Genomic DNA, 27,898 nt, shown 5'->3' with positions numbered 1-27,898 from the left:
ACATTTTTAAATACTTTTTTGTCCTCCTATTTGTAGGGAATGTAAATTCTAACCGGCATTGTTACATTTATATTTAGAAATACGAGGGTGGTTTGCTTACTGGTGCTGTCTTCTGCAACAAGTATGGAAGACAAAATGTGCCAAGATGTTGTTGTTTTTTTTAAAGACGTATTTTATTTATTTAACATAAAACTGGTATGCACGCACTGCATTTTTCCCTCAATTATAACGGTTTAATTGGTCTTCAGTTGCAAATTGACACTAATATTTAGTTTTTACATTGAAGACTAAATTACTTCATATTTACCAAGTGTGCTGCAATTTTTGTGACCCTATGCAGGTTTGTAGGTTGGTCAGTAGGTCCTTGGAATGATTTTGTAGAATTCAAGATCAATGTGAATTTGTGTCAGTGCAATTTTCACTGACATAAAGGCTTGATATGGGATGTACAAAATAAAATACATAATGTAAGCTATTTTTTATCCGCTTGTTTTTGCTTTTAACTTGATTTAATAGTTAATAGGATCACAAATGTAACTTTTTTCTTAATTTATTGCATTCCCTTAGGGTATTTTTGAATTTAATTTGAAAACATAGATTGATTTTCATTGAACGGCAGACTTGTGGGAACCCAAACTAAGCTAAATCTTCGCTAAAAAAACATGAACAAAAAATCTTACAGACATAAACCCAAGAACATTGCATTTGATTTTATTTATTTTTTATTTTAACCATGCAAATGTTTTAAATCCTAGTCATGTATCATATCAAAAATGTTTTACAAATCCCATTTAGACAAAAATCAGACGTTAATATCTTGTATTATTAACATACTGTATTTTTAGTTTATTGTAATTATTGCAAATAAAAGTGAAAAAATAAAAAATAGCTTTAATAATTCTAATTAAAATACATTTATTTTTTTAGATGTTCAGGCCCCTGAATAAAATAAACCTGAGATTTTGGTCCCAATTGCAAACATATTGTCTATGTAGCTTACCTACCATCAACACCCACCAAAATCGCAGAACGGCTTGGAAATAGCTGTTTATTTTAATAAACAAAATGAATTAAGAGGATTAAAAAAACAAAATGGTTTTCTTAATAATGCAGGTTTAGTTTAAAATTATATTTATCATGTTATTACACAAAAAAAGAATGACACAAAAACATTTTAATGTCATTTCTTGTTTATTAGTTTCATGGAAAACACAGATTTGTTTTTTAATTAAGCCACAACAATTAAATTAATAGTTTTGCCCCAAATCAATAAGTTTGATTGATGAGAAGAATTAAATGAATCAACGATCCACACTTTTTTTTCAATTCAATATGAAGTCTCAAGCTGATTTACCAACAAAATTAATGTTAATCATTTAAATGTAACAGTCCATTCCAAACTGTCATTGGTTATTATTGATTTAGAGAAAAATGACAGATTATTGACAGAGGAATGCAGTTTGTGAACAAAAGGCAGCTGCAGCAGATTATGACAACAATGATTTAGTGAGAATATTTATGTTGTATTCGGAGTGTTTCAGTTTTTTCTTGATTTGTTAGAGTTTCAAGTATTAAACTGTGTGCAGGAGAAAAACAACCTTCTGTTGCACCAAACATGCAGACAGAAACTTTTCAATCTAAGCTCACGTTCCCTAAGAGCCTCCTTAAGTGCAATTCAGTTTTACTGTTCACCATTTAGCATGTTTTAGCATAAAGTATTAAATGTATTTTATATTTATTTTCTTCAAGTAGAAATTAATTTCAGCATGTTTTCATAGAATTAGAGCTCTCTTCTTGTTGGTGGAGAACATGTCCCATGTCTGCCAGTTGAGCCCGGAGTTCTGTTCGCAGGAGCCTTCCTCTGTGCAGGTGAAGCCGGAGGGACAGCAGTGCTTCATGTCGCTGCAGCACACCGCCTGCCAGGCCAACAGAGGGCGCTCTAGGTTAAACAACTCCATGCATCTCATGACAACAGTACATCATAGGATTTAAAGCATTTTTATGACACATTTCTATGGCTTGCTCCTTTACGTTTGTTGCTCATGTTTCACATAATCAAGCAAACTTTAATGTCAGACGATAGAAAATGCCGTCTTGTTATTGTCGTACAAATTCAGACACAATTTCACTGTAAAACACATTCTCTCAAGAAAAGCACAAGAAAGCAAACTTAGGCTCAGAAACTAGTTCACTAAAACTGGAAATAATTTAAAAAGAACCTCTGCGACAAATAAAATAAAATAGAAGATTAGAATCAGAATTCTGAGATTAAAGTCAGAATGTAATAATCTTTCTTTGGTGGCACTAATCTTTTTCCATACTTATGCTTAGAAATCCAGAAAATATCGGTCTGGTCTAGTGATTAACCACTGGAGTCTGCAGCATCAAATGCATCAGAAACTTAATGCTGGAGAGTTGTTAAGATAAATCTGTGCATTTTGTGACACTATGATTAAAGAACTTAGTCTAACTTCACAACTGATTAACTAATTATGCCAAATAAATGAATGATTCAAGGCGTGTGTGTCTGTAAGACAGTGAAGTGTTTCCTACATGAGGAGCCGGGCAGCAGCCCCAGGTGGTGGCAGACGTCCTGCAGCAGGTGTTGTTGTCTGGGCAGCTTTTCTGCGCGTCACACTGGACGTCTCTGTGCTTCAGCGGCGCGAACTGAAGACGGTGCTCCGGGAGGAACACCGGTATCAGCGGGAGCGTCTCCAGCTGCAGCAAGATGAGCTTCTGGCAGCTATTGGAGAGGACGTCGCAGGTGTAGCCCTGTGGGCAGCAGTGCTCCTTATCTGAGCAGCACACCGCCTGAGCAGAAAACACCAAGTCTTACATTACATCAGCAAACCCTCCGTTATTCTGCTGACATTGAAAAAATAATAATAATACAATTTCACAATTCTCAGAATTCTGAGAAAAATAAAACTGTTCTTCAAAGAGGAGGCTGCCGGAGGGCGATGGGCGAGAAAAAACATGTAGAGATAATAATAAAAAATTTTGGAATCAGCCGGTAATCTCACATTTTGCAGCGGGCAGCAGCCCCACTCGCCGGTGAACAGCTTGCAGCAGGAGGTGCGTTCAGGACACTGGTGGTCGTCGCCGCACTGGACGTTGTTGGGATCAACCTGGACGCTGGTAATGGCGGGGAGTTTGGTGTACCACGGGATCTCCACTTCCCCTCTGACGCACGTCGTCTTGTCCTCGTTACATTTGTAGTTTTCCGGGCAACAATGGTTACCGTCGGCGCAACACACGGCCTGGTAGAAGAAGTGAGAGTTGGAAGTGTGACTTTCACATCAGCCATACAGTACGGTTGTTACTTCCGCTTTCTTCAGTAGTAAGACCGAACTCTCAGTCACAGGAAAAAGAGATGCATTTAAATTTAAATTCACCACTTCCTGTCCCATGACAGGAAGTGGTGAATTTTTGACATTAAAGTCACTGAGACAGTATTTACATCAAAAAGCGAAACACTAGCATTTATTTACTCAATGAAATCTTTTTCAGGCACTTATTACTGTTAATTTGAACTATTCTGACAGACAGCTAACATAAACCAAAAATGTAGCTTAGATATGACCAACTATTATTATACAGCCATCAAAAGAAATTTAAGCCATAATTTGAAACAACACAAATATTACCAAGTTTTCCTAGTGCAAATATCTTAGTAAACTTTAACTAAGACAAAACTAATAAATAGACAAGTAACTTTTCAGACAACAATTCCTTAATATTGGTTAAAAAAACGCAATGCTTCAGTTGGCAGATTATTTCACTTATAAAACGGGAAAAATGTTTGGTTATGGGTGTAAAATCTGCTACTGGAACTGGTACTTTTTAAAATCCATATTAAGGAATTATTTATTTAAAACAAGCTCATATTTCTTGCTGAAATGTTTCCTGTTAGTTTGTTTTATTTTGATTGTACTAAGACTTTGGGACTTAAATCTAGACAAAATCTTTTTTTTTTTTTTGCAGGGTAGCTGTAAGCCACAAGCATCAATCAAATTATCAAGAATAAATGAGATATATCTCTCCGTCTGAATTTATTTAAGGGAAACAAACAAGATTTTTTATTATATTTTCATTAAATTAAAATGCACCAGTAAGTGTGATAAAAGTTATTTCAGATTTCTTTTGGTCAGATCGAAGACTGAGTGTACTCTGGTGTGACAGTTGTGTGGGTGATGAGATATTTATCATATGATAGAAAACAGAATTGAAAGTAAGTTTAAAGGCCAGAAATATCAGCTGGTCTGTCAGTGGCTGGATTAACCGTGTAGTTTCAAATCTTCTCTGTGGCTTTTGCAGCATATTTTAACTTGACTCTTTTTTATTTTACAAATGCTGGTGGTGAAATTTGCCTCTTGGATGTCAAATGTATGCAGATTAGAAAATAAAATCAATAATCTATTATCTACTTTAGCCAACACTGCAGACCTCAGGGGATTACAACAACTAATGTGGTATTGTGACAATTTAATGATAGTAAATTCTGTAGGTTTTGATTTTATTGCAAAGCATTAATATATTATGTTTCACTTTAATAGAGTCAAATGAAATAATACTAATCATGCTGCAGGTTCCAAAACTCAATTTCAAATCTAGAAAACATTTATATGAAACACAAAAAGTCTGTCCTAAGGGTTTAAATATCTGGATTATGTTCTTTTTTAGTTCAGTATAATATGTGTTAATGTTTTTTATGCTTTTCTACTTGTAGAAAACGTTAAAAAAATATCACCATGCTCTAGGAAAAGTGGCTTTTGAATAATAAAAAACCAGCAGTCTGAGATACACTGTAAAAACACAATTTTTTACCAAGTATTTTTGTCTAGATTCTATTGAACCTTAGTACATTTGAAAAAAGGCTAAACTAACTTACATGTAATGTTTCATTAGGTTATCAGCTTGTTTTAAGTCAATATTTCCTTAACACTGATGGAAAGTTTCAGTTACATAACGTAAACATGTGAACAATATCTTGTTATAAGTGAAATAATTTGCTAATAACTAGTACTTTTGTTTTGTATCAATATTAAGGAATTATTAACTGCAAACAGCTCAAATGTCTTGCTGAAAAGTTACTTATGAGTTAGTTTTGTCTTGTTTAAAGTGTACTAAGATATTTGAACTAAAACTAGACCGAAAATACTCGGTAAAAATGTGCATTTTTGCAGTGTAATCATTGAAATATTTATTATAACTAAATATACGACTCTAGTTGAGAAAATGAACCAAAATGTTTCCTATTTTGATAAATCTACATCAACAATGGGGGTTTGTGTCAGTAATGTTGATAACAATCATCACTGTTCTTTTATGCAACTTATCATTTACATTAAATACATGTACGTAGCTTCTTCTTGTTTCTTTGCACGACTTTGACATTTAGCTTCCTTTGTAGGTTGTTCAATAAGTATCTACAATCGTTTCTATGACTAACTTCTCCTTTTTTGACCACAAAACACTCAGATCTTTAGAGCCATTGTGAAGTTGGATTTGGTCAGTAGTGGAAGGCCAGCCATAATCAGCTGTGTAGTTCTAGTTTTCCTTCAATAAATGAAAATGGATTCTGGTACTTAAACTACATTATTATTAAGAAATTAACACAGTTCAGATTCATGAGTCACATTTTTGTAGCACTGTTTTGCTAAAAAGTCTTTATAAGTTTAATTATGCAGCTCAAAAGTGTTTTCACACCTCAAAGTTTGGTAAACTCGGTTCAACTGGTGACTAAAGTTGCAACATTTTCTACATTTCTAGCTGCTGCGGTTCAGTTTCATACAATAGTGAATTTGGGCCATTGTAAATAGAAAAAACGTTTTTAAATTCATTCATGAGTTAAAAAATTCTAAAATTTTTGACTTTTGTACATTTTCTGAGTTTGAAAAGTCAACATTTTTTACTTTTTATCATATTTTTTCTAAAAAAAATTCTTAAGATTGCGTAATGAAAAAATATCTGAGTTTTTTGGTGGAAATTTACTTCTTTTTTTTTAATCTACAATGGCCTTAATGCAGCATTGTGCTTCCAAACTGCACTGGACAAAATTCTAAGAAAACCTGTTCCCCTCCTCGCCTGTGGGGGCGCTGCACCAAGAACCACTAAGAAAAATAAAATGCAAACCTCTGGAGAACTTTCTTTTTCACAAAATGTAAGCAAACATGAAAAGGATTTTACCAGTTGTAGGACATCTCTTTTCTCTTCAGCAAAAGACGTGAGCCATTTTTTCGGTTAGCGCTAGGTTAGCACGTTTGTTCTGGTTGTATTTACCCAGAATGCTCTGCCTGTAACGCACTTCTTGCTTCTGAAACAGTCTCTGGACCGCTTGGCGTTCAAAATGCATTCGAATAGCGCCTGAGTTCACTTCAACCAAACAGAGACCAAGGTTTGTAGGTGGATCAGAGTTAATTTTTGGCTCGTATCAGAGTTTGATTACGCTTTCACACCTCCTCAAACAAACCAGACTTTGTAGGAAAACGAACTCTACTTGGATTAAAGCAAACTAAACCAGGCTAGCGAGTAGCAGAACTCACCTTTGGCAGTGGGCAGCAGCCCCACTTCTTACATGACTGCATAAAGCAGCAGGTTGTGTCCCGAGGGCAGCTGGTGTGTTCATCACACTGATTCCCCTCTTCTTCCTTCTCCTCCTCTTCCTCTTCATTATCTCCCTCTTGTGTGGGTCGCTCATCCTCTTCACTGGTCTCTGCTGGTGTTGTCACCAAGCTTTGGGTTGTTGTGGTGGGTACCGGAGTGGTGAACGCAGCAACCTGCAGTATGAAGGGCGTTGAGGCTGAAGCTTGTAAACAACCGGTGCTGGTCGGGTTACAGGTGGTGCCTTCAGGGCAGCAGTGCTCATGGTCGTCACAGCAGACCGCCTAGCAAATAAAGTGTCAGATAAAATGAAATACATTTGTAGCCATGGGAGAAAGAAACATAATAGATCACCTTTAAAAATCCATAGTGATCTTTAAAGGTGATACTTAATGCCTCTGAAGGAAGTACAGACACTTCCTTCAGAAAGTTTTTACGAAATTAGCCAGTTTAATCCCTAAAACGCAGTTCCAGAAACTATATTCTTCAAATTCGCTGGAGGTCAACTGTTGGTTTGCTAACCTTAGGTAGAGGACAACAAGCCCAGCCGCCTTCTTTTGTTTTGCAGCAGGTGGTGCCATCAGGACAGGCGGCGGTGTCGTTACATGGCACATTCTTCACCTTCACCTCCACACCCGGTCTGGAGATCGCTGGTTTCTTCTCAAACCAGGGGATGGAGAGAAGGCCGTCTTCACATGTTCCTGCTGCCACGTTACATGTCTTCCCCTTTGGACAGCAGTGTATAAAATCATCACAGCAAACAGCCTGAGGATGACATGGTGGACAAAACGAATTAAATAAATACCCAGAGGCACTTTAAACTGTTAAAAGTGACATACTATGCTTCCTTTAATAGGTTAGGATAGGTTGATGGTCTATGCAAATCACGTTCATCACTTTTATTGCATTCTTAGACAATAAGATTCCAGTCTTGAACTTGTAGGACCTCTTGTCCCTTTGAATACAATCAACATTTACACTAATATGTGAAAATGGCTACAAAGAGATGCACAATTATACAAGCCAACATCTTAGAAAAGCAGAAGTGGGGCCTCCTGAACAACCAATGAGACTGCAGTGAGTGGTTTTTGGATGGTAGCTCAACAACAAAACACTTATGTTTTCCAGCAGCCATTGTACATTGTGAAACTTAACGTGGGTTGCTTGGTAACGGCGCAGTATAATGTCGTACTCCAGAGGTTTTTGAAGCAGCTTGTTTTCCAGACACCAAAAAACATTAATTTATTGCCCAAAAATGACTGTGTCGTTTATTTAAGAGTTTTGTCAGTTTTTGGATGAAGTGGAGACCAAATTGAAGTAAATAAATGTGCAAAATGTGACTTTTGGGTCACCTTTAAGGTTCCAATATATCTTTTCTGAAAATATTTCTAAGAAATTGTCCCAGTTTACCTCGATCAGAGGACAACAAGCCCAGCCGCCTTCTTTTGTTTTGCAGCAGGTGGTGCCATCAGGACAGGCGGCGGTGTCGTTACATGGCACATTCTTCACCTTCACCTCCACACCCGGTCTGGAGATCGCTGGTTTCTTCTCAAACCAGGGGATGGAGAGAAGGCCGTCTTCACATGTTCCTGCTGCCACGTTACATGTCTTCCCCTTTGGACAGCAGTGTATAAAATCATCACAGCAAACAGCCTGAGGATGACATGGTGGACAAAACAAATTAAATAAATACCAAGAGGCACTTTGAACTGTTAAAAGTGACATACTATGCTTCCTTTAATAGCGTTAGGATAGGTTGATGGTCTATGCAAATCACGTTCATCACTTTTTTTGCATTCTTAGACAATAAGATTCCAGTCTTGAACTTGTAGGACCTCTTGTCCCTTTGAATACAATCAACATTTACACTAATATGTGAAAATGGCTACAAAGAGATGCACAATTATACAAGCCAACATCTTAGAAAAGTAGAAGTGGGGCCTCCTACACAACCAATGAGAATGCAGTGAGTGGTTTTTGGATGGTAACTCAACAACAGAGCACTTGTGTTTTCCAGCAGCCATTGTACATTGTGAAACTTAACGTGGGTTGCTTGGTAACGGCGCAGTATGATGTCGTACTCCGGACGTTTTTTGAAACGGCTTGTTTTCCAGACACCAAAAAACATTCATTTATTGCCCAAAAATGACTGTGTCGTTTATTTAAGAGTTTTGTCAGTTTTTGGATGAAGTGGAGACCAAATTGAAGTAAAAAAATGTGCAAAATGTGACTTTTGGGTCACCTTTAAGGTTCCAATATATCTTTTCTGAAAATATTTCTAAGAAATTGTCCCAGTTTACCTCGATCAGAGGACAACAAGCCCAGCCGCCTTCTTTTGTTTTGCAGCAGGTGGTGCCATCAGGACAGGCGGCGGTGTCGTTACATGGCACATTCTTCACCTGCACCTCCACACCCGGTCTGGAGATCGCTGGTTTCTTCTCAAACCAGGGGATGGAGAGAAGGCCGTCTTCACATGTTCCTGCTGCCACGTTACATTTCTTCCCCTTTGGACAGCAGTGTATAAAATCTTCACAGCAAACAGCCTGAGGATGACAGGTGGACAAAACGAATTAAATAAATACCAAGAGGCACTTTGAACTGTTAAAAGTGACATACTATGCTTCCTTTAATAGCATTAGGATGGGTTGATGGTCTATGCAAATCACGTTCATCACATTTTTTGCATACTAAGATTATAAGACTCCAGTCTTGAGTTTGTAGCACCTCCTGTCACTTTGAATACAATCAACATTTACAATAATATGTGAAAATGGCTACAAAGAGATGCACAATTATACAAGCCAACATCTTAGAAAAGTAGAAGTGGGGCCTCCTACACAACCAATGAGAATGCAGTGAGTGGTTTTTGGATGGTAACTCAACAACAGAGCACTTGTGTTTTCCAGCAGCCATTGTACATTGTGAAACTCAACGTGGGTTGCTTGGTAACGGTGCAGTATGATGTCGTACTCCGGACGTTTTTTGAAACGGCTTGTTTTCCAGACACCAAAAAACATTAATTTATTGCCCAAAAATGACTGTGTCGTTTATTTAAGAGTTTTGTCAGTTTTTGGATGAAGTGGAGACCAAATTGAAGTAAAAAAATGTGCAAAATGTGACTTTTGGGTCACCTTTAAGGTTCCAATATATCTTTTCTGAAAATATTTCTAAGAAATTGTCCCAGTTTACCTCGATCAGAGGACAACAAGCCCAGCCGCCTTCTTTTGTTTTGCAGCAGGTGGTGCCATCAGGACAGGCGGCGGTGTCGTTACATGGCACATTCTTCACCTGCACCTCCACACCCGGTCTGGAGATCGCTGGTTTCTTCTCAAACCAGGGGATGGAGAGAAGGCCGTCTTCACATGTTCCTGCTGCCACGTTACATGTCTTCCCCTTTGGACAGCAGTGTATAAAATCTTCACAGCAAACAGCCTGAGGATGACAGGTGGACAAAACGAATTAAATAAATACCCAGAGGCACTTTGAACTGTTAAAATGACATACTATGCTTCCTTTAATAGCGTTAGGATAGGTTGATGGTCTATGCAAATCACGTTCATCACTTTTTTTGCATTCTTAGACAATAAGATTCCAGTCTTGAACTTGTAGGACCTCTTGTCCCTTTGAATACAATCAACATTTACACTAATATGTGAAAATGGCTACAAAGAGATGCACAATTATACAAGCCAACATCTTAGAAAAGCAGAAGTGGGGCCTCCTGAACAACCAATGAGACTGCAGTGAGTGGTTTTTGGATGGTAACTCAACAACAAAACACTTATGTTTTCCAGCAGCCATTGTACATTGTGAAACTTAACGTGGGTTGCTTGGTAACGGCGCAGTATGATGTCGTACTCCGGACGTTTTTTGAAGCGGCTTGTTTTCCAGACACCAAAAAACATTCATTTATTGCCCAAAAATGACTGTGTCGTTTATTTAAGAGTTTTGTCAGTTTTTGGATGAAGTGGAGACCAAATTGAAGTAAAAAAATGTGCAAAATGTGACTTTTGGGTCACCTTTAAGGTTCCAATATATCTTTTCTGAAAATATTTCTAAGAAATTGTCCCAGTTTACCTCGATCAGAGGACAACAAGCCCAGCCGCCTTCTTTTGTTTTGCAGCAGGTGGTGCCATCAGGACAGGCGGCGGTGTCGTTACATGGCACATTCTTCACCTGCACCTCCACACCCGGTCTGAAGATCGCTGGTTTCTTCTCAAACCAGTGGATGGAGAGAAGGCCGTCTTCACATGTTCCTGCTGCCACGTTACATTTCTTCCCCTTTGGACAGCAGTGTATAAAATCTTCACAGCAAACAGCCTGAGGATGACATGGTGGACAAAACGAATTAAATAAATACCCAGAGGCACTTTGAACTGTTAAAAGTGACATACTATGCTTCCTTTAATAGGTTAGGATAGGGCAATGGTCTATGCCAAGGTCGGCAACCCAAAATGTTGAAAGAGACATATCGGACCAAAAAAACAAAAAAAACAAATCTGTCCGGAGCCGCAATAAAATTAAAAGCCTTATATAAAGCTTATAATGAAGGCAAAACAGGCTTTAAGTGTTTATATTAGCCTATTGTCAAAATGACTAAGTGTATACATAATAAACATTGGTGATTAAGTGCTTATTTTCCCTGCAGTGCGTCCTGGAAGGAATGACGCACCATGTGACTGTTCTGTTGTCTGATGGTGCTTTAAGTGTTTTAAGTTTACCGTCCGTTACAATATTAATGTATAATATTTCCTTACATTGATAAAATTAAAGAAATGCAATTAACAAATCTGATTTTTTATGTAATTTGTATTATGAAGATCGTCAGGGAAAGGGTCATTTTTTTCCTTTTGGAACTCGGAAAGCATTGCTCACAAATGCAGTTTGCAAAACGACGATCGCTCTTTGTAAATAATCACCGTAAAATGTGTGATCGAAAACACAACATGTGAGAATAAACAACAAAACGGAAAGTGCATAACGTGCCCCTTCTCTAGGCAACCAACGGAGTGCAATAAAACACAACCTGCAGTTATAAAATTATAAATTTGCCTTTTGAAAAGGTAAAGTATATAAAATTAAATTAATACAGTTTAAGTTTGATTTCTATGCGAATGCCAAGCAAATACCATTGCATTTTTGCAATGGCAAAACATAGCAGCTTCTCTTTTGACACACAACCGTCCTCGGACCTGAGCTACAAAACACAATAATATCGCTACGTGTCATTCTAAATACATACTGACAAAAACCACTAGTCAGTTTATAGAAACAACCCACTTTGTTACTAAATAGATGTGCCCATGGCAGGATTGTGTTCTTACGTGTTTAATGTGACTTCTGTTGACAGACATCACTAGACAGCTTCTCAACATCGGGCATGTAAGATGCAACTTTAATTTTGATGCGGCAGCTGTTGTAACATACCTTCCCTGGAAATGTCTTTCCACATTACCGTATTTTTCGGACTATAAGCTGCTACTTTTTCCCCACCCTATGAACCATTCAGCTTATAGCCTGGTGCGGCTTATATAGGTACATTTCCAGTTTGTTTGTTTCTTTGTTGTTGTATTTTTAAATTGTAGGTGCGGCTTACAATAAGGTGCGCTCAATAGTCAGGAAAGTACGGTACTCTTTTTGCTATCTGACAACTTCTCGCTACATAGCAAACATTCAGGTAATCCTTCAGCATTGGCAATGAATGCCAATGATTCAGTCCAAGAAATGTAGAATCTCTCCTCTGCTATTTTTCTTTTCCCCTTTGCTATCCATGGCCCACCACACACCTGTCGGTTTGTTTACAACAGCCACATGCCTCGCGCCCCGCCCAGCTGAAAGAAAGGTCACAGGCTATGACGCAAATCTTCCTTGACAGAAATGTTGAAATTGAATATTTATTCTACACATTTTTATAGCATTGGAAAACTTTAAGAATAATTGTGTCACATTTCTCTTCCTACAGAAACCATATTAAAACAAAAAATATATTTCCCACCCCCATCTTTTTCCATTTTCAAACATTTTTGAAAAAGCTCTAGAGAGCCACTAGAGCAGCGCTAAAGAGCCGCATGCGGCGGGTTGTCGACCCGCGGTCTATGCAAATCACGTTCATCACATTTTTTGCATACTTGGATTATAAGATTCCAGTCTTGAGCTTGTAGGACCTCTTGTCCCTTTCAATACAATCAACATTTACACTAGTATGTGAAAATGGCTACAAAGAGATGCACAATTATACAGGCCAACATCTTAGAAAATAGAAGTGGGGCCTCCTGCACAACCAATGAGAATGCAGTGAGTGGTTTTTGGATAGTAACTCAACAACAGAGCACTTGTGTTTTCCAGCAGCCATTGTACGTGCTGAAACTCAGCGTGGGTTGCGTGGTAACGGTAACAGTATGATGTCGTATTTCGGAGGTTTTAGAAGCGGCTTGTTTTCCAGACACCAAAAAACATTAATTTATTGCCCAAAAACGACTGTGTCATTTATTTAAGAGCTTTGTCTGTTTTTAGAAGAAGTGGAGACCAAATAGAAGTACAAAAATGTGCAAAATGGGATTTCGGGTCCCCTTTAAGGTTCCAATATATCAGTTTTGAAAACATTTCTAAGAAATCGTCCCAGTTTACCTCTGTCAGAGGACAACAAGCCCAGCCGCCTTCCTTTGTTTTGCAGCAGGTGGTGCCATCAGGACAGGCGGCCGTTTCATTGCAAGCCACATTGTAAACTGAAGGAGAAGAAAGCAGATTTCAGTTGATTCAACTCTCCTGCTGGGATAATGTGTTTTTAAAAATTCTTATCCTAAGCATCAGATTGTGAGAAAAAATGTGTTTGTGTCTTTTTAATGTGTATGTCAGTCTACTTGAGTAACTTTTTTGAAAAGATTTACTTTTAGGAGTGTATTTACTACGCTATACTTTTTACTTTTACTTGAGTAATTTTATTATGAAGTATTTCTCTAATTTTACTGAAGTAAAATTTCTGATTTCTCTACCCACTGAATGAAAAACAAACAATCACCAGACACAGACACCTGCAGTTTTTGTTAAAGTTTGATAAATTTTACATTAAAAGAAACTGATTTGGGAAAATGTTCTTCTGCCTAATTTTGTTATTTTTTATTAGTTATATGAATTATTGTAATTTTGGTCCTTCAAACACCAACATGTACACTTAACTTTATGTTTTGGTCCGTCTGATTATGTAATTTTTAAATATTAAATGACTGATAATTTGATCAGTTACTCAGTACTTCAGTAGACTTTCTACCAAAGACTTTTTTACTGAAAAGTCTGAGTAAATTCTTAGATGGCTACTTTTTACTTTTATAAAATATGTTGAAGTAGGCCTACTTTTATTTGAGTACAGTGTGAATAATCCTGTTAGTGTGAATGTTACTTAGTATAAAACTGGCACTTTCTGGTAAAACTTTCAAGAAGCATGAAGTGAAATTTCACCTCCGTCTGCCTTAGCAACAGATGACACAGTCACTTCCTCCTTCAGAGGAGAAAGTTGATTGGCTGTAGCAGCTTCAGTGGATTTCTCTGCTTCTTTCTCATCAGCTGCCTTTGCGGTAATTTCTTCACCTTCTGGAAAAACAAACCCACCCAGATTTCTTCATTATAGTGAAGTTCAGCTCACCAATCCTTCATGATGACACACACTCCTAACCATTCTGGTTCTCCCAGGCTGCTCTCTGTCTGGCAGGGAACTTAGCCCACATGGGCAGCTCCTTTTTGGTAGATATGGAAATGCATTTCATTTGTTCAATGTTGCATGTTGTCCCTTCAGGGCAGCAGTGTTTCTTATCATCGCAGCACACAGCCTGTTTGGACAATAAAGTCACACGTCAGCCCAGGATAAGACACAATAAAGACGCGATAACCTGGATGTGAGTCGATGTGGGTCATGCAAATCATCCATTTGACTTTTTCCTCCTTTACTATCTTACTTACAGTGTGAAGTCTTACTAATATAGAGCAATATGAGTGAAGACTGATTACTGCATACCTTTGGCATTGGACAGCAACCCCATTTGCCTTCTGGAGTCTCACAGCAGGTCGTTTCATCCGGGCATTCAGAAACGCCATCGCTACACTGGACGGCTGTCACAAGTTCTTTAAAAACAACAAACAAAAAAATGATAGAGCTGAAATGATTAATCACAATTATGATTGAAATAATCAACTAATTTAGTAATTGATTAATCATCTCACAGCAAGCGAATTCATCTGATCATTTGGACATGCCGTCTCTACACAGTCATAAGTTTTTTCACCAAAAATAAAACAACAGAATTATAAAAACTAAAATAATAATGACGGAGCTGAAACGATTAATAGTGATTAATCGATGATTAAAATAATCATCAACTAATTTAGCAGTCGATTAATCATTTACTGCAGTAAAATGAAAAAGGGTAATTTGCTGACAGAACATAGTTAGAGCAGCAAGTAAGCCAAAACCGTAAAAAAAAAAATAAAAAAATACATTTTGCATTAAAATAAAGAAAACAACCTTTGACTGCAAATATGTTCTACCCTAAATTCCTTAAGTTGCAGTTTAAACTTCACCTGGTTCAAATTCTGTAAAGAAAACATAGTTTGCTTTTCAATTAATAAATTGTTTAATCCAAAAAATAGTCAACAGATCAGCCATACTCTATATTGATGTAAATGGTCGAGTTTTTAGCATAACTGAAATCATTTTTTTAGCTGAAAAAGCATTCCTTGCCTCAAAAAGAATTCTATGTTATTGCATTTTAGGTGATAAAATGTTTATTTTCTTTTCTAAAAAAGTAATTAAATGTTTGCATCTTTTAATGTATTTAATATTGCATAAAAAAGGTTTATGAGGTAAAATGAAGAGTCTGCTGATTTCATTACCCGATTGATCGATTAATCGTCAGAGTAATTGTTAGTTGCAGCCTTAAACAAAGATGAAAGACTGACAACGATGAATATTATGATAAATCCAACCTTTTTTGATGCAGGAGCGGCTGTCGATGCTGCAGTGGTGGCCCTCAGGACAGCAGTGCTTTCCATCAGAGCAGGAGATTCCCTGTTGGATGGCATCAAGTTAGAAAAACATCCCTGAAATCCTCACACACTCACTTATCCAAAACGACAAGATTGTATTTGCAAATATTTTGTGACAGTTTGTTGTGAGACAGATAATCGATCTCCTCCACCGTCTCCCTCAGCTACTATTCCAGTCTGACGAAATGCATCGTTCCAACCGAAAACAACCAATAAGAGCCAGGAGGAGGGGCTTAGTGTTGTCAATCAACCACATGCGTTACCGTTAGAGGAAAACAGTTTATCCGCCATCGCTGGCTGTGCTAACTGCCCTGAGCATTCATAACAGGCTGCGCTAGCTGCAACGTAGCACAGAGCAAGGAGATATTAACAGAAGATGATTGACAGCACTAAGACCCGCCTCCTGGCTCTGATTGGTTGTTTCTAGTGGGACAAGGCAGAGGAGCTAAATCTTTTTCAAAGATTATCTGTCTCATACCATGCTGTCATAAAAAAGTCATGACGTCAACAAATATGTAAAAAATATATATTATAAAAGTTACATACTGCAGTTTTAAGGCTCAAAAACTAAAATTTGATTACCTTTGCTAGCGGACAGCATCCAAACTTTGTCAAAGCCTTCAGGCAGGAAAACTCAGCAGGGCATCGTGATTGATCGGGACAGATGTTATCGTCGTCTTCACCCATGTAGGACTTGATCATCCTGAAGGACTGCATGGACAACAAATGAGGAACGCCACTGAGAATACATAGTTCCCACACTTTAGTCTGAACTAAAAGTGATCTGCGCCATCTTAGTAGGCAAACGCATGCGCAACGGATAGAGGAACCCATGTCTTCAAGGCAAACAAAAATAAAATATGTGGACACTCTTGACCAATGTGCGAGACCAAGGTGCATTAAAAAAATGGTTGCTGTTGGGATTGACCCGTATGAGAGAGAGAAAGAAAATATGTCAGATGATGTGGACAAGTATTCAAATTGTAACAGAGTAAAAGTTGTAATCAGAGCTGAGGAGTACATTTATTCAGTTACATTTACTTGAGCAACATTTTCGGAAAAAAAAAATACTTTTAGGAGCATTTACAACGTTGTAAATTTTACTTTTACGTGAGTAATTTTCTTATGAAGTATTTCTACTTTTACTTGAGTAAAACTTGTGGATACTCTACCCACTCTGAGTAACTTCAGTGAATTTAGAACAAACGTGTTTTAACCAAACATTCACCAGAAACAGATACACACCTGCAGTTTTTGTTATTTTGGTCTGTCTGATAATGTAATTTTTAAATATTAAATGATTGATAATTTGATTAGTTACTTACTTGAGTAGACTTTTTACCAAATACTTTCTAGTCTGACTTGAGTAATTTATTAGACAGCTACTTTTACTTTTACTTGAGTAAAAATATGCTGAAGTAGTGAAATTGAGTACAATTTTTCGGTACTCTGCCCAGCCATGACATACACGTCGGCTACAAGTCCGTCTTAGCTAGCAGCTAAAAGCTACATTAGCTAAGCTAATTTTGCTACTTCGGCAGTACGTACTACAGTAAATATAACTGATATTCATCTTAGTATTACACAGAGGTAGCTGTAGTACTCAGAAATGTAGTGTAATAATAGCTGTAATGTATTTATGCAGTTTATAAGTTAGGAACGCGGTAAGCAGTAGTTCTGATCTTGTTGCTTCAAGGTTTACTGTTGTCATAGCAACTCCATAGCAACTGCCTGCTAAGATGGCTGTCCGTTACCAAGTTCACGGAAGTGCTACGTCTTATAAGAACTACGTATGCTTAAACCGGGTTTGTGGATGAAAACAAGAGGATGTTACTCGTACTTTAGAGACTGTGCGCTGGAGAGCGGAGCTCCTTTCCATCCATGGGATGGACACGGTGGCGTTCACACAGCGGGACGCCTCTGAGTCGCAGATCGTGTCTGCTGGACAGCAGTGGATGTGATCCTCACAGCATTCAGCCTGTGGAGACGGGAGTAGCGGGAACACTTTGACTACCAAAGTTAGTACGGATATCTCCTACTCTGAATGAGGCTAGTTCTTTTATCTAGTTTATACAGTAGTAAAACACCTTCCGGTATGAATAGCGCTACTATAGAATAACGTTTACTTTAGAGTACAGAAACTTTATCTGCTATGTCAATTTTACTGTGACATCGACATAATAAGGTTAAACGGTCATAATAAGGTCATAGCTGAATGTGTCATGAGGATGTGCAGAAGCCTTTTGTGATAAAATATTTTAATAAGAATAGTACAACTGTGAATAATTGATGGAGCAAAACTTAAGCAACTCAGCTTAAAATGAAGGTGAAGCTAAAGGGCCATAAAGAGAAATACATACACTGCAAAAACACAAAATCCTACCAAGCACTTTGGTCTATTTTCTAATGCAATTATTCCAGGACACTTGAAATCAGACAAAACTGACTTACAACTAAGTTTAAAGTGAATAATTCCTTAATTTAGATGAAAAAGTACTAGCTCCATTGACAAATTAACTATTGACTAATATTTTTTTCTGAGTTACTAGTAAGGCTTATTTCAAGTGTACTAATATATTTACACTAGAAACTAGATGGAAAATAGTTGGTAAGAATTTGTATTTTTGCAGTGTGAAACATCTAGCTTCTGCCAGCTAAGCCAATCCAAGCTAAATGTGAAGAAAAATAAGCAAATTCTGTTAGTTTTTGGCATCTTGGTTCTTGGTTATAAAGATATTTAAAAAATGTTAAAAAATCAACTAGATCATACTTTAGATAAGTACAAATTCCTCCCTTTTAAGTGAAGGAATTTGTTAACTTGAATTTTGCAAACTCTTCCTTGTTTGCTAGGCTAATGCCATTTTATCAAAACTGGATAATCCAGTTTATTTTTGTTCAGCAGTCTTTACTCTAGGTTTTTGTAATATACTTATACTAAATTAATAATAATTAAAAAATCATTTTCATATAAAAAGTTAGGAGGAAGAACTTGGTCATTTTTAATTTTCTCTTATGCTAGATGTTCCAGTGTTTGTTAGCTAATTCTAGCAACTGGTTTAAACTTAAACTCTAAATTTCAATTTAAAAGTCTTTGTTCCTTTTTTAAACATATGTAGCAACAATTGAGATAATAACAGGGCTAGAATAAACTCAAAAATCAAATAAGATGGTGCGAGAATGCCATAATTTAGATTTTTATTGTTGCTAGCTGTTGCTTTATTTACAAAATGTTTATCAAAATTTGGTTTTGTAGGAGAGTTTTGACTGTAGGTTGAAAATTCTCGCAAAAAAATGTAGTTGTTTTTTGTGGGGAAATAAATAGTTTTTGCATGAACAAATGTTTTCTGCTTTTAAACTTTGGAAGCCTAAATTTGTGGAAAAAATAACAGAACAAATGTTTACTCCAGAAATCATTCACATATGTTGTACTGTATCTGTTTGTAAATATAATGTAGAGAAATACATAGTTTATTTTGCTATTACAACATCCTACTAGAGAGTGGAGTATAAATTCCATTTAAGGAACTAAAATTAATCCAAGTCACATGCATAGTTCTGCAACACTTCCTTCATTGTTTTGTACACATTAAAATTAAATGTGAAGAACTAATTTTGTAACATGCTAATAACAAATTATTTGTTTGTCTGTGTTGTATTATTTGCAGAAACTAGTTTCTAAATAATAATGAGAAGAATTATCTTGTATTGTACTAGTAAAAACATATTATAGTATCCAACCATTGACATTTAACTGATACCCCAGACAGAAAGATGCTTAGAGAAATTTGTTGTGCAGCCACATGTACCTGATCAAACGGGCAGCAGCCATAGCCGTTCGTTGGGCTGCTGCAGCAGGTTTGACCTTCTGCACACCTGCCTCCATCCGGACACTCATCTGCACCGACCACGGCAAAGATAGCCCAACAGATCACAACCCAGGTCTGCATCTGCAAGCAGCGAAAAGCACTCACTAAGAGGAAGTCTAGAAAAAGTAAAGTGAAACTTAAAACCCCCTTTTCCACTTTCAAAAATGATTATTTTGAGTCCTCAAATAGCAGCATAAACTGTTAGATTCCAGGGTTTTGCTGAGCAGTTATCAGATAACCTTGAAAGTGGGACTTTTACAATAATTCTGTTATAAAAATCGGTCTGTGTGAACTGAAAATGATGGGTTATTATTTATATTTTAGCCCGTTTGGCACAAAGAAACATACATTTACAGAATCTCAGTGTCTAGATATATTTGTTTGTTTCCTGTGGTAGTACTTCCTCATCATATTGTCTTTGTCTCCCTGCACAAAGGAGAGAGTTGTATACATAACACTCCCAGCGTCACTAAAAAGACAACTACTACATATTTAATATGTATAAATGTTACGAAGACATGTGAAATTTGCATAAATATTGCATAACTTTAAAGTTTGTATTTTTTTTCGAATAAAAAAATCAACTTTTTAAGTTTCAGCCATAGAGGTTTGCTAAAATTTGTTAGCATTTTTCCAACGGATTGAGAGTAAAAGAGGTTTTACAGTGCTCTTACCTTTATTAAAGACAGAAAGGCTGTTGTGAAGTGACAGTGGAGCTTCCTCGCTGCGTCTCACCGCAGTGAATCCCCACAAAGAGTCCTGCCGGACCTGTATCATCACGAGTACGCCCCCATCATGGTCAGAGGGCGGATCTCTCCGTCTGCACTGTGTTTATTCGCTAAACGTAAACTTTTTTAAAGTTGATTGAATTGTTTTTTGTTTGTTTTTGGCTTTTGTCATCAAGTAGCATAGTTTGTCGTTCTAACGGGTAACGTAATCTAACAGAAAACTTATTTACGCGAAGCTTCCTGGTGCAGCCAGTGATTTTGCAACCCACTAGATGGCACCAAAGCGTCTGAAACAGCAGCAGGGGGATCCGAGTCCGTCCAAACGCTGATCTACAAATCATGCGTTCGGTCGAACGGGCTGTTTCTTTGGTTACGCAGATATGTTTTGAATCTGGGTTTCGCGTACGTGAGAGGATGTGCGGCGGCGAGGCCAGACGTTGGTAACATTTTGCACTCGGGATGCTCTGCAATGGAGCTCCTGAGTAAAACGAATTGCCGCAGATTGAGTAACTGACATGGGTGAAGGCACCTATGTTTCAGGAAAAGGCTGGCAGCTGAAGTGAGAGGTGGGTAACGTCAACTCATAATTTATGGCAAAGCTTTGCAGCTTGTAAACAGCAAGATGGCTACCGAGCTAATCAACGTTTTGCAGTTAGCGGTTAGCAAAACACCCACATTTGAAGACTACATTAGACAATCTTGTCTGAAACTAAGAGTTCCTGCTCATCTTTGTTGAACGCATAGTTTTAGTACATATTGATATTTCACCAAGAAAAAAATATATTCTTAGTTTATTTTTTCGAGAAAGACAAATACACTGAAGTTAGTCTCACATTGAGTGCCCCCTAAAAAAGATTATTCCGCTGTTTTTAAGGACTAAATACGTTTAGTCCACTTTAGTTCAAGAAATAAAAATAATGACTTGTTAATTGTAGACTGTTTTTTTTCAATCTGCTTATATATTTTAACATTTCTCCTGTATATAAGGAAAACCAAATTCATCAAAAGCTGTTAAAACACGTTTTCTCAAGCGCCCAATCGGAAGCGAACTTCAGCGTTGCGGAAAAAGAACATGGCGTACAACTGCTGAAATGCATGCTAAAAAACAAACAAAATGAAGCTTTAATCCACTCTATTAGGAAGCCAGATTATGAATCTAGTATTTTTCATACAACAAACGTGCATCCTGTCAACATAAGGCTGCTGTTTTGGTGTTTTTGTCGTGTAACGTGAGAGATTTCCGTTAAGATTATAGCTTTCAAGCTTATTCCTGTGACCATTAAAGAATCTGACGAATTTGGTCCAACCCCATGTCCGATGCGGCTGTAATGACCACGTTTCGTTATTAGTGAGCCCCCAGGAAGTGGACAGGCCAGCGGAAGCACCTCCTCCTGTAGGGAAACCGGTTTGAGACGGCTGTCACTTATAGATCAGGAGGCGAGGCTTTGGAGGCAGCATGCATGTGGAAGATAAGCTATCAAAATGTTTCAAGGACCTTGTTTTAACAACTCCACCTAGACATACCCTGTTTAGTTAAAAAAAAGGCACCGCGGGCATCAATGCACGGTAATTTTTCCACTTAGGAGTCGGTTTCTCTTTTTTTTTTTTTACTAAATCTGCAACAAATCGCAGCTTTCTTCACTCCTCCTGCTGGACTGTGGCTTGTTGGACCAGTGCATGATGTTTTCGACCTGCTATTTTGTATGTTTTTGTTTATGTTTGGTCTGACAGGTGGGCAAGATGGGGGAGCGGACCGTTGGCGGCCCAGTGGCTGCGATCTCTCCAGTGCAGCAGATGCTGGCCTCTGGCACTGGAGCCCTCCTCACATCTCTATTTGGTTAGCTTATATAGAAGCAACGAGAGCAAGAGCCGTAGAGTTTTTACTCCCATGTTTTCTTCCTTTTTGATTCTATTTGCACCCGTTTTGCTGCCCCTGTTGTGATTGGCTGTGTGGATATGTTTGCAGTCACTCCGCTGGACGTTGTGAAGATAAGGCTGCAGGCTCAGCAGACTCCCTTCCACCAGGGTAGGAAAACTGTTTCCTCACGTCGCGTTAAGATGGCTGGTCTCTAACTGCTTCTGCGTTTGAAACTAACCCCTCAAACGGCTTTCTTTCTGCTCCACCTTGGCTTCGTTTTCTAGCTTTGGGCCGTGAATCCGCTCCATGGGGTGGAGTCGGCCGCTCGTCCAAATGTGAGTATTGACCTGCTGCAGCAGCGCTCTCCGGTCTGATCGGAAAATATATAGGGCTGAAACGATTAATAGTGATTATTGAAATAATTGTCAACTAATTTAGTAATTGATTAATCATTAACTGCTGTATACAGACTCAAAAATATGCAATTTTTTAGAAAGAACACAGAGCTGTAATTAAGCCAAGGTGTAAAATGATATATACAGATTTTGCAATTTAGATTAAAAAAAAACAACCAAATATTTCTGTAAATAAATTATTCTGTAAAACTCCTCAAGTGGCAGTTTAACTTCACTCGGTTCAAATTCTGTAAATAAAACAATTTCCTATTAAGCACCTTTTACCATTCAATCATTAACTGGAGCACACAGACTGAAAAAGGCCATTTTCTGATAGAACAACAGACTCTGAGCTTTAATTAAGCTAAAAATGTACAATATATGTATACATTTCGCATTTAAGATCCAGAAAAATATCTTGTCTGTGATTATTTTCCACCCAGAACCAGTACCAGTCTTAGATTCAAATGGTTCAAATTCTGTTTAAAAAAATCTCAACTTTAAACACCTTTTGATATCTAATTATCAGTTATTTGAAAAAATAATCAACATATCACTAAAGGAATGTCATTATTGCATTTTACGTTATAAAACGTTTATTTTCTTATTTAAAGATGAGTTGAATTTTTTATTTACATCTTTTTATGATTTTCTAATATTGTAAAAAACACAGAAATATGTGCCACTTTTTTTTCATCTCAATAATTGATAACTAAAATCATCGTTAGCTGCAGCCCTATAAATATATTTCTGTTCAGCCTTGATGAACTCGTTCTGCTTGTGAAGCTAGAATAACCTGTTTATTCAGTCACTAATCAACCCAAAATAAACTGTAGCAAGGTCGGCCCTGGTCTTATCTGCAGTGTCGCTGCCCCGTTTTGTTGTTTCACGTTGATATTTTCAGAAGCAAAGTTTGAGGGGAAAAAGTAAACATGTACGTTATTGATTAGCATGCAGCTTCTGAAGCTTTGCTGTGTGTTTTCTCTGCAGGGAAATGTTTCCTGTACTGCAACAGCCTGATGGATCACATCTACGTCTGCCAGAACGGAACCAGCTGCTCCAGCTGGTACCGAACACCGACGCATTTCAGTGGCACTCTGGTGAGCTGCATCACAGCTGCAGGTTTTAGATGATTTTTTAATGTCTGCGTAATTCACTGAGATGTTGTTTTTGGACGCAGGATGCTTTTGTGAAAATCACCCGCCATGAGGGACTCCGCTCTCTGTGGAGTGGGCTGCCACCGACGCTGTGAGTTTCAGGGCGGCGCTTTGATTTCTGCCTATTTTTGAGGCGTTTTTGTTTTATTTAAATGCAGTCTGGCTCGTTTTGCAGATTCGGTTTTCCCTGAACTTGAGGAAACGTTCCATGAATTGAAAAGAAAACAAGCCGGAGGGCAGGAAGGGGGGCGGACATGTTTGTCCAGTCAGCAGGTTTCTGCTCAGAGCTAACATTCTCAGACAGTTTGACTACAGCAGACAGAAAACTGCTTATGACTGCAGAGATGGTCAAAGAGTTTTCACACATTATCTGAATGGCTTCAAGTCGGCAAACCTGAATCTATTTTTGTGTTCAAGTAAACATGAGCATCATGGTCTGCTGCTGAATAAAGTTTAAGATTTTATTTTCCAAATAAAAGGAACTTGAGTCAAAGTGAATAAAGTTTCAGAGCAGATTATCTTAAACTTGTTTTACCTGGAGGTAAATTACAATTTGGGTATTCATTCAAAGTTAAAAACGAATAAAAATCAATTTTCCATAAAGATTTCTGTTTCTGAATTCCCTCTAGTTTTACAAATCAGACAGTGTTTTTCTCTCTAACATTGTAACCTTGCTTGGCCTCGCAGATCTCTGCATATTTAAAACTTGATTTGTTCTTGCAAAGATGTATTCAAATGCACACAAATATAAAGAAATTATGAATACAAAATAAACGTCTGTTTTCAGAAGTTACACAAACATTACAATTTGGCTCCCAGATTGGTTTTACGTTTAACCTCATAGAGGTTTCTTTGCATAAAAATGGATAAATACATGTTCCTGGTCAAAAACTATATTTACCCACAGATAGAAATTCAGGATGGTGTGTTTAAATGCTGTTGGAAAACTGGGTCTTAAGCATGTTCTGTTATTTCCTATGATGGAGTATCAGGGCTAGGCTACGTTAGAAAATGTAATAATCAGAGTGGCTGTCTGACTGGGAGAAACGATCAATTTTCTCCCCATGGTTCTGTGTGTTTAACTCTATTGAGCAATTTATTTGTTTCTAAATAAAAACGGTGTTTCTTTGTATGTTTTTAATGTGTGTGAAGGGTGATGGCCGTCCCAGCCACCGTGATCTACTTCACCTGCTACGACCAGCTGAGGGACTTCCTGTGGTTCGGTTTGGGGCTCCAGGGCTGCCACGTTCCTCTTCTGGCCGGAGGGCTTGCCAGATGTAAGAGGAAGAAAAAAAAAACTCCTGTTGTTGTTTTTCTATTGTTGTTTACCTGTAACGTGTTGTTCTGATGGCAGTGGGCGCCGTGACGGTCATCAGCCCTCTGGAGCTGGTCAGGACCAAAATGCAATCCAGGAAGCTGAGCTACAGCGAGCTGCGCGTGTGCATCCGCTCGGCGGTGGCCCAGAGCGGCATGCTGTCGCTGTGGAGGGGGTGGGGGCCCACCGTTCTCAGAGACGTGCCTTTTTCTGGTGAGGTTCATTCACATCCTACTTAAAGAGTTACATTTCCTTTCCTTTTCTAACTATTTGAAACTAATTTGTGATTGTAGATCGGTCTGTCACAATAACAACTTATCGTTTGCTGGACGATAAATGGTCCCAGAGTTTATTACGAAAAACGATTATATTGTTTTGAGATGGTTTTCTACTAATATAATAGTACAAATTATATAATAATGCAAGAACACATTCTCAAAGATCAAAAAATGTAAAATCTAATGAAAATTTAATACAGGAACTGGAAGATATTTTTAATATCCAAAATAATACACAAAACAACAAATAAAATGAATTATGACATGTACTTAAAAAAAGGGCTTGTTGAGACCAAAACACCAGACTGAAGACTTTTATCATCCAGTTTTTGGTAGAAAAAGAGAAAAGAAATAAACAGTAAATCATGGAAATGATTGAGTCTTTGTCTTAGCGCTGTTTGTGTTGTTGTTGCAGCTTTGTACTGGTTTAACTACGAACTGGTGAAGGCCCAGCTGTGTGAGCAGTACGCAATGCCGAAGGCCGACTTCTCCATCAGCTTCACTGCAGGAGCCGTTTCTGGAGCCGTGAGTCTTTAACAATGTTGTCCCACTTTCAATGACAGAATGTACAGCAGATATTGGCATCAACGTCTAATAAATGCTAACAGTGTTGCAAAAGAATGGAATTTATTTTGACTTTTGGGAAAAAGAAGCTTGAGTTTGAACAAAATATCTTTATTTTCACGCTGCATCTGTCCATCTTATCTTCATATCGTTCTCCATGTGCATGCAGTGTTCGTAAGGGTGCTTGAAAACCTTGAAAGTGCTTGAATTGTATCAGGTGTTTTCAAGATTTAGAAAGTTCTTGATTTCTGTATCAAGTCCTGGAAAGTGTTTGATATTTAAACTGGATCGTTTTGTAATAAAGTGTAATCTGATGTTTGGTTAAAAACATTATTTACAGTTGAAACCAGATATTTTTATACACCTAATAAAAAAATAGAGACATGTTTTTTTTCCTCACTGTCTAAAGTTAAATCTGACTAAACTTAACTTATTTTTGGTTTGTCAAAATTACCAAAATTATTTCTATTTGCTAAATGCTAGAAAATTTTGCGAGAATAATTTTTTAAGTGACTTTCTTCATATATTGCTTTTAAGCATTTAATTTGAGTTGAAAGTTCTTAACATGATTAGTTTGAATTGTATGAATGTAATAATTATTTATTATTTCTTATGGCCCAATAACTTATTGGTCTGTGTAATTAAAATAAAGGTTGACTTATATTTTGTACATTAAACTAACATGATTGAAATATTTTTTTTTATATTTGTTTTTTATTCTCAGGTGTGTGAGAGAGACTTTTCAAAACATCACATTTTAAAAAAATGTTAGAATTTTACAGCGTGTGTGTGTGTGTGTGTGTGTGTGTGTCCAGGTTGCTGCTGTCCTGACGCTCCCGTTCGACGTGGTCAAGACTCGGCGGCAGATCCAACTGGGAGAGATGGATTCTCTGGGAGGTTGGCTCTTCTTCACCTGTATTTAAAAAGATTTAAAGTTTTAAAAAGAGTTAAAATGAACCTTCTGCTGTTTGTTTCCAGTTTCCAGAAAGGGAACCAGTTCCACTTGGCACATCATGAAGGACATCTGGTCTGCTCTGGGCTACAGAGGCCTCTTTGCAGGTACACACACAGCCATATTTTAAATAGAAATCTCTTGTTTTCTTTGCCAGGAAGTTAAAAAAACTATTTTTTGTTTAGGTTTTCTGCCCAGAGTGATCAAAGTGGCGCCAGCCTGCGCTGTCATGATCAGCAGCTATGAGTTCGGGAAGGCTTTCTTCCAAAAGGTGAACCTGGACCGACAGCGCCTGGCGCCATGAACGCCGCCAGCAGGGGGCGCTGGTTGGCCTGGAAATCAAAGATGCACCTCCAACCTTCCTGCATGCCTGATAACACTTGCTACAGGGTTAAGGAGAAGTTTGGTTTCTCACATTTAGACATTTGGACTCATCTGTGAATCTGACCCCGCTGTGCATGGCAGTGGCGCAAACTCAAAGATCCGTACTGTAGCATGAGGCCCAGATAAAATGCTTTACCACGTTTTCTGTTGTCCTGTTGCGGTAAAACATGACAATTTTAGCAACTATCTGCTGTGTAGATAACTTTAAAAAAATGTTTGAATGTGGATTGAGTTATTGTTCATATGCAACAAGAGACATGTCGGTAGAAATTGAAACTCGTTGAGAACTTTCAGGAGATTCTCAGAACTTAGTGAGTGAATACTTTAGACACTGGACCAGAAAATGAGAAAATGTTGAAGGATGTAAATGTTTTCTGTTTTATAAGAAATTGTATTAAAATGTTACAACCTGGTTATTGTTCAATGAGTGACTTCTTTCCAGTTTTATTTAATTATGAGAGAAATCTAATTAGGGCTAAAGGATATATTGCAAAATTTATCATCTTGATATCAGTCTGGCAAATATAACTATTTAAAAGTAAGTCATGGGGAAATAAAGAAGGGAGGAAATGTGGATTTAATGGCGACTCATTCATACCGACCAGCTTCCCTGACCTTTCTGAGGATAATTGTCCATTAATCATGATGTTACCACCACCATGTTTTAATGTGTGGATGGTTTGCACGTTTTTTTTGTTTGTTTGTTGGTCTAATGCAGTGCTTCTCAATTCCAGTCCTCAGGCAGGGGGTCTGACCTTTGCA

General features: G+C 37.6%; 2 protein-coding genes across 4 annotated transcripts; one reads left to right on the top strand and one right to left on the bottom strand.

The window, feature by feature from the left end:
- Positions 1 to 1,172: 1,172 nt before the first annotated feature.
- LOC102219768 (granulins-like) lies at positions 1,173 to 20,274 on the bottom strand. The gene is made up of 18 exons (XM_023348580.1): positions 20,180 to 20,274; positions 19,446 to 19,586; positions 17,480 to 17,617; positions 16,222 to 16,350; positions 15,580 to 15,661; positions 14,612 to 14,718; positions 14,273 to 14,426; positions 14,059 to 14,190; positions 13,231 to 13,328; positions 10,681 to 10,923; positions 9,793 to 10,035; positions 8,904 to 9,146; positions 8,014 to 8,256; positions 7,126 to 7,368; positions 6,546 to 6,887; positions 3,024 to 3,260; positions 2,554 to 2,811; positions 1,173 to 1,916 (listed from the first exon to the last, which is right to left on the bottom strand). Exons 2-18 carry the CDS (start codon positions 19,584 to 19,586, stop codon positions 1,773 to 1,775), a joined length of 3,177 nt encoding a protein of 1,058 aa, XP_023204348.1. The 5' UTR covers positions 20,180 to 20,274; the 3' UTR covers positions 1,173 to 1,772.
- Positions 20,275 to 20,382: 108 nt separating this feature from the next.
- Positions 20,383 to 27,548, top strand: LOC102237299 (solute carrier family 25 member 39-like). Of its 3 annotated transcripts, XM_005810302.2 has the most exons (12): positions 20,383 to 20,799; positions 21,965 to 22,070; positions 22,200 to 22,259; positions 22,376 to 22,426; positions 23,477 to 23,586; positions 23,667 to 23,734; positions 24,796 to 24,920; positions 24,998 to 25,171; positions 25,652 to 25,761; positions 26,616 to 26,697; positions 26,779 to 26,859; positions 26,938 to 27,548. In XM_005810302.2, exons 2-12 carry the CDS (start codon positions 21,974 to 21,976, stop codon positions 27,054 to 27,056), a joined length of 1,077 nt encoding a protein of 358 aa, XP_005810359.1. In that variant the 5' UTR covers positions 20,383 to 20,799; positions 21,965 to 21,973; the 3' UTR covers positions 27,057 to 27,548. The 3 variants fall into 3 exon arrangements, with proteins under 3 accessions (XP_005810359.1, XP_023204350.1, XP_023204351.1); XM_023348582.1 differs by having other exon boundaries at positions 20,383 to 22,070; XM_023348583.1 differs by lacking the exon at positions 22,376 to 22,426 and having other exon boundaries at positions 20,383 to 22,070.
- Positions 27,549 to 27,898: the final 350 nt, after the last annotated feature.

Source organism: Xiphophorus maculatus, chromosome 16, assembly GCF_002775205.1.
Source record: "Xiphophorus maculatus strain JP 163 A chromosome 16, X_maculatus-5.0-male, whole genome shotgun sequence".
NCBI classification, from domain to species: Eukaryota; Metazoa; Chordata; class Actinopteri; order Cyprinodontiformes; family Poeciliidae; genus Xiphophorus; species Xiphophorus maculatus.
This window is presented reverse-complemented; position numbering and strand designations above follow the sequence as displayed.

Excerpts from the sequence above, each read along its gene's own strand:
- LOC102219768 (XM_023348580.1), bottom strand. The coding sequence starts at position 19,586 with ATGCAGACCTGGGTTGTGATCTGTTGGGCTATCTTTGCCGTGGTCGGT. Across the intron at positions 17,618-19,445 it reads GCTGCTGCCCGTTTGATCAG|GCTGAATGCTGTGAGGATCA; the intron begins GTACATGTGGCT and ends CCGTCTCCACAG. Across the intron at positions 8,257-8,903 it reads CTTGTTGTCCTCTGATCGAG|GCTGTTTGCTGTGATGATTT; the intron begins GTAAACTGGGAC and ends TGTCATCCTCAG.
- LOC102237299 (XM_005810302.2), top strand. The coding sequence starts at position 21,974 with ATGGGGGAGCGGACCGTTGGCGGCCCAGTGGCTGCGATCTCTCCAGTG. Across the intron at positions 22,427-23,476 it reads AGTCGGCCGCTCGTCCAAAT|GGAAATGTTTCCTGTACTGC; the intron begins GTGAGTATTGAC and ends TTTTCTCTGCAG. Across the intron at positions 25,762-26,615 it reads CAGGAGCCGTTTCTGGAGCC|GTTGCTGCTGTCCTGACGCT; the intron begins GTGAGTCTTTAA and ends GTGTGTGTCCAG.